Genomic DNA, 9533 nt, shown 5'->3' on the forward strand with positions numbered 1-9533 from the left:
AATTTAGTAATTATTTTATTAGTTAGTTTAGTTTCGTTTCGTAATTATAACAATAATAATATATAGANATAAGAGANATATATTATATAATATATAGTGTGTGTGTGTGTGTGTGTGTGTGTGTGTGTGTGTGTGTGTGTGTGTGTGTGTATTGCAAAATTTGTATGTTTATACTGCAAAATGAGTACGCTGAAACCCTTGTCCTAAACTCTGTAATATTTGTTGGACTTCAACATCATTTTGATGATAGAAGACGTAAGCGTCAAATTTTGTTGCCATGTTACAATTTGTTTCTCTAAAAATGATAATAGATAATAGCAGTTAGTTATGCATATATAATTTTAAATTGTACAATCTATGCTTAATTTAATAAAGCTTACCCTGCAATGAATGCAAAATAATCTGGAATATTGATGGTACGGCCACACGACGAAATTTCCATATAACTTTGTTTACATATTGTCTAAATAAAAATGTCATTTTGTTCAATTTAATTATTTAATATACACATATATTACAATATTCCACTTATATTACAATATTACACTTCCTGAATTATTTTGAATTTAATAATTAAAACAGAAATTATTTGTAACTGTCAATAATTTTTTAAATATATTATTAATTAATTTACCTGATTGTCTACTTCGCGAGTTACTGCAATTCCAATTTCTAAGCATTCAAATCGCACAGGCACTTCTTTTTTTTCTCCTGACTTCAATAAACGCCAAATAGCTTTCTCAATTTGTTTAACATCTCCCTCTGTACCAACATGTACAGAACCGCAATATTTCACGGAGAATCCACTAAATGTTTTACTTCCTAATTTAGAGATCTGACTTTTTTTAGTGGTTTCTTCCACTTGGTCTAATTGTGATATCTGTATTAAGAGCTTCATGCTTTCAATTCCTGAATTTTTTATGAGTTGTACTATTGGTTCATAAAGCTCATGGGATTTTTTGATATAATGCTACAAATACACAATAGTAATCATTATATTAGCATATACGTTTCTATTAATCATTTAAAATGCAAATTACCTTAATGATATGTAGCATTATCGGTTGTCCACTAGCTTTCCTCATAATTTTACGTAGTTTTCCCTTGCTATCGCCATTGATGACATTCTCGTTTATCTCGTCCAGTACATCTCCAACCTCGACTTTATTCTGATTTACATGATAACATGCAAATAACATTAAATTTAAAGCATTTATAATTTTAAAAAATTATATCAGATACTCAGAGATCTTTTTCTTACATCTTCAGCAGCCACCGATTTCTCATTGACATTGACAACTAATGCCTTCTCGTTGGTAAAACTGTAAGCAACGAATAAAATTCATATAGTTCCTATTTTCTTTTATCTTAACAAATACTTGCCATACAGAGATGCCTAAACTCTTGCAAGGTACCAACTCCAAAGCTACACATTTCGGCATCTGCCAGGTGTCATCCAAGAAAGTTGCATTTCTTAAATTCAGTTTAAAATTAAACTTACTACACTGCAGTAGTACAGATAATAATATCTCCCGTAAAATGTCATCTCCCAAAATGCTTTTTAAGTTGTAAAACTCGGTAGCTAGAGCTGGTATTCTGGCCTAAACATATAATAATAAATTTCTAATTAACTAATAGATGTACATGTTAAAGATTTGATTGACATTAGTTCATTCGTCTCACCAATATTTCTACTGGCATATGAAGGCATTTTCGTACCAAACATATTCTTATCAGGAGACGAAGTCGTCCAGCAGGTGTATGCACTTTTGCATTTTGTTTCACTTGCTCAACTGCCAAAAGGAACGTATTGTAACCACTAAAAATCACATTGAGTCAGATGATATATAAAATCATGAATATTAATGAAAGAATAAGAGAATCACTTGTAATTCTTTTTGGCGATGTATTCTAACCAGTGCCATGCATATGGCTTGAAATATCCAACACTATCGAGAATAGGCAGTAAATCCTTCTGTAAGCAATTTTCTAAGCATTTACAAAAATGACGTAGATCTTCATTTGCATCAGTGATTTCCTTAGCGTGTTCTATCAGCTTTCGAGTCCATCCTAAGACATGTAAAATTATTCTACAAGCTTACATACATTAATTTTGTTAAGACAAATTTTTATAATATTTATATAGTAAAAGAATCAATAAGATTTGCAAAATAACAAAGAAATATGTATTTTTAAAAATGTTAGCAAAACAAGATATTTTATTTGATTTTTAGAAAATATATTATGAAAATCTGACATTATCAGCATATGATAATGATTCTTGTCATTTATGTTTATACAAAAATTAAATTGATATAAGATTAATATTAAACATTTTTTAATTAATTTAAGAAATATGTTTAAAATTAACACATTTCTTATTCATCACACATATAACATGTCTACATCTTATAAAAAAATCAAACTCTGTGACACTGTTAATTAAAGCATCATCACATTAGAAGTTAAAATTCAATATCGTTTTCCAAAAATGAAATATGACTGCAATAATTAGAAACTGATATCGCATAACTTGATAATTTAAAAAAAATCATATATTCATGAATCATGATAAAGGAGCCATAAATTCCCTGTAACGTTTAATGACCCATCTAACCTGACCTGCTCAATCACGAGCGATCACGAGATTACCTTTCAGCTCTTTGATGAGAGGATCCGAGACCGACATGGCACATTCTATGCGAAATATTGGCGTTAAATCGACCGCGGCGCGTCCATTGGAAGTACGTCGTATGTCTCTCGCGGGAAATTAGTTTTATTGCCGCGACACAAGCGTCAGCCGAGCCTCAACAACGGGAACACCTGCATCCTGCATTGTGAACGTGCTGCCGACGTATCAGCACGATAGGGATGGTGGTAGTGGTAACAAAGTCTCATAACTGGATCGCGTTCACTTGAAATCAAATCACTTTAGTAACTTAACTTGAGACTATTTTATTTATCCAGGAATATTAATCCAGGAATAATATAGTACGTTACTTAATTTTATCGTGTAAACAATCAAGGATTTTTACACTCCAATTAAAAATAATCATTATGTTATTATAATTATATATTATTATCACTTGTCATTATATAATTATAATTATACATTTTATTGTTTCTTCTACAATTTATTAATATTTGAGATTATTTTATATAATGAATTTATTCAAAAGAGAGAAATAATAAAAATGCATTCGCAATCAATAAAGAAAATTACTGCGACTTAGTTTAATTTTTCGCAGCTGAAATATAAAAAACTTCTTAGGTGATTTATATTCTCGCGCGGGTTAAAGATCGATTATTTTAAGTCTATTTTGAATGATCTGCATATAATTTTAGATTTTAAGAATTTATTTATAAAGTTGTGTTTTTAATACATATATATATAGGATATTTGGAAAATAATGATAAATCTTTCACAGAATGGAAAAACTGAAAAGAAAAATCTTCTACTATTTTGCAATTTTCGTAATAGTTAACAAGATATTAATTGCTAAAAATTGCCGAAAATTAATCTTCAATAATTTTTTACTCAAATACTATCAATTTTTATTTGCAGAAAAACTGCAAGAGACGAAAATTATTTATTTTTTTCTCGTAGAATTTTATGAATTTTTTCAGAATTTTTTATTAACTTTTTAATACTGCATTTTCTCATTTTTATCAACATGAGAAAATACGGGATTAAAAAATTCTGAAAAAGTTCTAAAAAATTATTAGAACTTCTACCCCTATGAAAGATTTATCATTATTTTCCAAATATTATGTAATAATAACTACTATATATGTAATATTATTTATAGATAATAATTTAATTATAATTAATTAATACTTAATTTAATAACAAAAATTATTGCTTTGTACGAATAAATTATTGCTTTATACAAATAATTCATTAATTATTAATATTTTTGTTGTGCTTATACTTACGCGTACGAACATCATATGAATTGATATTTCCAATAAACGCCTCGTTCATATTTTTGCGAATGATATTGATTGCGCCTGTATCTATATTGCTGTCGACAACACACTTATATTTGATCCTATCATTTCTTTAACATTTAGTTTTATATAACGATGCTTATGAAGAATATAACAAATGCTTTCAATAAAAATAATATTCTAATACAATATATATTTATCAAAATAAATTCGTAATATAATTTATATATTTTTATTTTTTATATATTATTATTTTTATATATTATGTTATAATCTTCCATTCCAGACAAAAACGTATGTTAAAAACTGTCTCAAAGACGTCGTGTAATAAAGATTGTATAATAATATTTTATGTCACTTGCAGATATAGAGCATTGTGGTGCAGTATAAGTTCTACGTTGAGGCACTTAGCCGAAGATTGCGCTGATAACAAACAACATCGCTCCAGTCCCCTAATCACCGTAAGAAGGTTTATATTAGCATCAGTATCTTCGCAACTGTTGGCCGCGATGGTTGTCCATCACGTCACTTAATCTCCATTTCTGTCGTAGATTCTGTTTCGTCAATTGCATCTCGAGTGAAGTCTAGAAGACATTTCGGCATGGCGACATTACTCCCGCATGTAAATAGCGTTAAGGAAAAAGCGTTGCAGATCTTCGCCGAGAAATTCGGTGAGCAAGCCATTGTTTGCGTGTACGCTCCAGGACGTGTTAATCTCATCGGCGAGCACACCGATTATAACGATGGTTTTGTACTACCGATGGTAAATCTTGGTAAATCTCTTGCATCGCACACAAAACATTCACATTTCTTCACACATTTCCTTTGTTCGCTCTTAAATTGCGCGTATTTTATTTCGTTCTAAATAGCGCTTAGAAAGCACACAGAAAGTATAAAACAAGAATAGAAACGGAATAGAGAAAATAATAGAAAAAAAACTTTTACTTTGAAATGAAATCAATTTCTATTGCGCTTTCTATTTTTTCTTTATTCTTTCCCTATTTCTCTTTTTTTCTTTTTTTATTCTTTTGTTCTGTACTCTTTCCTTCTTCCTAAAATACTAAATATTTTAAGTGCATAAAATACAGAACGCAATTAAATTTAAATACAATTCGAATTTGATTTTAATTTCGAATTGTAATTAAATTTGGAAGAATCATGACTATTTATGCGTGGATTATAATATTATCATTATAAATTATTACATCATTGTGTTATCACATACAGAATTGCAACTTACGCGACCAACGAAATGTTAAGGCCATGTAATCGTGTTTTCCTCAGCGCGCTGAACTGTCTCTTATATAACTTATATAACTAAAGGATACAAATAAAATTTGTAGTGAATTTAATTGTTTGTGTTACTGTGGTGCGCTTTAAAAATTGCTGCAAAATAAAACTGCAGAAATATAGATAATATAAGCACCGATAAGATATCCAATATATATCTTTCGCTAAAATAAATTTTACATATGTATGTATGCATGCGTGCATTTGACAATAGGTCTGTTCCTTTTAACTGAGCTTGCACAATTCACCTTTTCTCTTTTTTTCTCTAAATGAAAAGAAAAAAAAGAAAAATGAATCATGCAATAAATTTAATTAAAAATAATAAATCTAATATTAACATTTATTATTCTTTGTCGACCAAGATATTTGTATAATATTTTTACAATAAAATGATATTATTTGCAAAAGCTTTCAGCATGTAGATCAGCATGCAAGTGATTAAATTCGCTATTATTTATCAAACGTTTGTCTTCCGTGCCACTTTGACATAATTTAAACGCTAAAATGCATCACGTTTGAATCAATGAAACGCCGCAATAAAATAATATGTTAGTGTTTGTAACGCAATAATATACGCGTTATTGATTATTCATGATTCATAAAAGTCGTCACGTCGTTGTTTTCTTTCTTATTAATTGAAAAAGTTTTCTCAGAGTTTTTTTTCTTTTGTTTGAATTTTTTCCTATTTAATTGATAACGAATATATTGGCTTCAAAGATCTTTGTACTTAATAAAAAAATAGTATGATAGTTATTTTTATAATTCATTTATATATTATCAAATACAGATTTAGAATAGTTTGATCAGACTTTACTGCCATTTAACAACAAAACAATAATTTGTTATTAAAGAAGTATTTAATAATTTTGAAATAATTATCAGGCACTGCCGATGGTCACGGTAATAGTTGGGAAATCTCACAATGATAAAAAAACCAGAATTTTTTCCTTGAGTAACGTGGTCGGCGATATAAACGAGTTCGAATTCAAAGCTGGGAATCGAGCTGATATAAAACCGGGAGAACCAAAGTGGGCGAATTATATAAAAGGATGCATCGCCAATTTTATTTGTAAGTTATTCGCAATTTTGATTGTTACATGTAATTTATTCAGAAGCTCGAAATCAATTAAATCTTTAAGAAACATTTAAGAATCGCTAAGAAAATTAAATTTAAATCCTGTGCCATTAGCTATAAAACAGTTTATAAAACGCAAATCAACTAATACATTATTTTAGGTGACGTCCCCGCGTTCAATGCTGTAATTGTATCGACTGTACCAGCAGGCGCCGGGCTTAGTAGTTCTGCAGCTCTAGAGATAGCGACTTACACCTTCTTGGAGACCTTGAGCGGGAAAAAACCGGAGAAACCAGAACTGAAGGTAACTATGTTCTTTTTTAGTGATCATACAGCTTTTTTCTAACAGTAGCAACATAATAATATAATGGTATTAGGTATACATATACTTATATAATATATACTTATATAATATATACATTTATAAGTGTATATACTATAAGTATATATACTTATATATAATTCTTTAAAGAACTAACAATAATGCTGATAATATCATTTTAAGCTGAGCAGCACGACATAAAAATACATTAAAATTTATTGAAATAAAATATTTGTTCATCGACGCCATTAATAGCCAAATTGGCAGATAATTAATTAGCTTTTGAAATATTTATACTATCCCAACAATTATGAAAAGTAACAATAACTATGCGGTATATGTACAAAAACGAATTCTCAAGATTCATTTTTTAAGATTTGATTAGTTTCTTTGTGAAAATCTTTTTGAGGCAACAATTTTGAAGAGAGATTTTTTTTTTATATTTTGAAATTTTTATCTGTATTCATTCATTCTTTCATTTATCTACATAGCCGCTATATAAATGAATAATTACTTATATTTTATATTTTTTAATTAATCCCAATTAAAGGATATGTTAATTAATATAAAATATATTATGTATATTGTGAATTTATATATTATACATAGGCTTTAGCGTGTCAAAAAGCAGAGCATGATTTCGCTGGTGTGCCATGCGGTATAATGGACCAGTTTATCTCAACTATGGGCAAGGAAGGTTATGCTCTTTTGCTTGACTGTCGCGATCTTATTACTAAACAAATACCTATGCTGCACCTAGATAATTACGTTTTTCTCATAACGAATTCGAACACACCGCACAAATTGAGTTCGAGCGCCTATTGCGAGCGTAGAGATTGTTGTTACGAAGCCGCGAAAATCTTGGGCAAGAAGAGTTTGAGAGATGCAAATATGAATGATATTTTAGGTAACAATAGAAAATTTTTTAATGTTATGTTTGTATTTTTTAATATTATGATATTCTTGATTTTATTCTTTTATTTTATCTCATTTTATTTTGTTTTAAACGAATAATTACATTTTGTATCAATTTTATTACATTTTAATGACGATAATAAATTAACATAGTTGCCACTGTTTTTGTATATATAATAGACTAACGTGTTTTTAGTGTTAATATCGCAAAATGTGTCTGAGTCCATTGTGAAAAAGGCTCGTCACGTGGTCACAGAAATTCAACGAACTCTGAACGCTGCGGTGGCACTTCAGAAAAGCGACTTTCAGCAATTTGGGCGCTTAATGAATGAAAGTCACGATTCATTGCGCGACGATTACGAGGTCTCATCTAAGGAACTCGATTCGCTGGTCTCGGCGGCTAGAGAAGTGGACGGTGTGTTAGGAAGCCGTTTGACAGGCGCAGGCTTCGGTGGTTGCACCGTAACTTTGTTAAGAAAGGATGCGGTTGACAAAACGATTCAACATATGAAAGCGAAGTTAATGTCTTTTTCGTCTGTATTAAATTCAGTTTTGGTTTTTTTATGTAAATGCTGTAAAAATATTTTTGTAGATATTCCGGCACGCCTACATTTTACATAGCGACTCCGTCCGGAGGTGCTCGAGAAATCAGCTAGTATTGATATTAATTTCTTAAATATACATGGATATAGCCAAGATTGTATTAGGAAAGAGAGCTGAATACTGTGAAGAAAGACATCGTCATGTGCCAACGAACAAATAAAAAAATTCTACATACTTTTCCTTTTTTAGGCCTTTTTTTCTCCCAACATTGTAAAGTAATTCTTCCAACTTACATTTCGAATATTATCGTTTTAAAATACTTGTAAATATACATAACTGATTTTTTTAGAATGTATATTTACAAGTATTTTAAAACGATAATATTTGAAATGTAAGTTGCAAGAATCAGTTGTATATATTTTCTATGTATGTATTTGCTTATATTTATGGAATACACATTTTTCGTGGCACGAGCAAATTTTGATATATTTACAATCCAGTTTATAATGTATGTAAAGTTAATGTATGTCATAATATATGTATTTATTTTAATATAGAATGAGGTAGCTTTATTGGATTATTGATAGTGCTACAAATAAAAAATTATTGATTCAAGAAAAATTAATAAAAAAGATAGCCATCGTTGATTGTTATTATTAATTGTATGACTATTAAAGTATGCAAATTATAAAGTAGATGAAGTAGACAAAGTAGATAAAATATGCAAATGAGTATTGAATTACATTAACTTGAATATATTTGTTGTAAAATGAGCGGAGCAGACCTTCGTGAGGACCAAGATTAATGTCGAAGTAAAAAGTCATCCAAGTTGTGTCCTTTGAAACGAATAATTACAAAAAATTTAATTTCCTATATTTTTTATCTATTTTTATATATATATATACAGAACTACATACATACACTTTCTGAATTGTATTACCAATAACACTAATTACTGTATACCTATTTAATTCAAGTAAAATTGAAGAAAAGAGTAAAAATAATTCAAAATATATATTTTTATTGAAATATATATAAGTTTCCGCCTTTTGCGTAAGTACAAAAATATTACATTGTGTATATCGCGTAGATTTACAAGATACATGCTAATTTTATAATGGCTTGTTCTTATAAATATATACGTACATATATACAAAATATTTAATTATCTAAATTCGAAAGTAGCATTTTTGCTTGACAATAATACTGCTTTAAACGAAAATGCTACAGTATTCTCATTATAATACTGATGCTAAGTAAGAAAAAGATGTTGAAAATTGTCTGCATCTTCATATATCTATATATATATATATATATATATATATATATATATATATATATATATGTGTGTGTGTATATATATATATATATATATATATATTATAGTAGTAGTAGTGTACGTTACGTTATATTATATATAATAATAAATATATATAT

General features: G+C 28.7%; 2 protein-coding genes across 2 annotated transcripts; one reads left to right on the forward strand and one right to left on the reverse strand.

The window, feature by feature from the left end:
* Positions 1 to 168: 168 nt before the first annotated feature.
* Positions 169 to 2689, reverse strand: LOC105619367. Its single transcript, XM_012200888.1, has 9 exons — positions 2653 to 2689; positions 1887 to 2070; positions 1684 to 1819; positions 1384 to 1601; positions 1262 to 1322; positions 1041 to 1169; positions 635 to 970; positions 381 to 463; positions 169 to 295 (listed from the first exon to the last, which is right to left on the reverse strand). Exons 1-9 carry the CDS (start codon positions 2687 to 2689, stop codon positions 169 to 171), a joined length of 1311 nt encoding a protein of 436 aa, XP_012056278.1.
* Positions 2690 to 4552: 1863 nt separating this feature from the next.
* LOC105619368 (galactokinase-like) lies at positions 4553 to 8209 on the forward strand. The gene is made up of 6 exons (XM_012200889.1): positions 4553 to 4714; positions 6124 to 6310; positions 6478 to 6620; positions 7248 to 7545; positions 7750 to 8071; positions 8146 to 8209. The coding sequence occupies exons 1-6, from the start codon at positions 4553 to 4555 to the stop codon at positions 8207 to 8209; spliced, it is 1176 nt and encodes a 391-aa protein (XP_012056279.1).
* Positions 8210 to 9533: the final 1324 nt, after the last annotated feature.

Source organism: Atta cephalotes (genome assembly GCF_000143395.1).
Source record: "Atta cephalotes unplaced genomic scaffold scaffold00021, whole genome shotgun sequence".
In the NCBI taxonomy this organism is placed as follows: Eukaryota; Metazoa; Arthropoda; class Insecta; order Hymenoptera; family Formicidae; genus Atta; species Atta cephalotes.

Coding starts and splice junctions, on each gene's coding strand:
- LOC105619367 (XM_012200888.1), bottom strand. CDS start 2,689: ATGTCGGTCTCGGATCCTCTCATCAAAGAGCTGAAAG. Junction 1,602..1,683: donor ATATGCCAGTAGAAATATTG/GTGAGACGAATG, acceptor TTATATGTTTAG/GCCAGAATACCAGCTCTAGC. Junction 296..380: donor TATTTTGCATTCATTGCAGG/GTAAGCTTTATT, acceptor TATCATTTTTAG/AGAAACAAATTGTAACATGG.
- LOC105619368 (XM_012200889.1), top strand. CDS start 4,553: ATGGCGACATTACTCCCGCATGTAAATAGCGTTAAGGAAAAAGCGTTG. Junction 6,311..6,477: donor ATGCATCGCCAATTTTATTT/GTAAGTTATTCG, acceptor ACATTATTTTAG/GTGACGTCCCCGCGTTCAAT. Junction 6,621..7,247: donor CGGAGAAACCAGAACTGAAG/GTAACTATGTTC, acceptor TATTATACATAG/GCTTTAGCGTGTCAAAAAGC.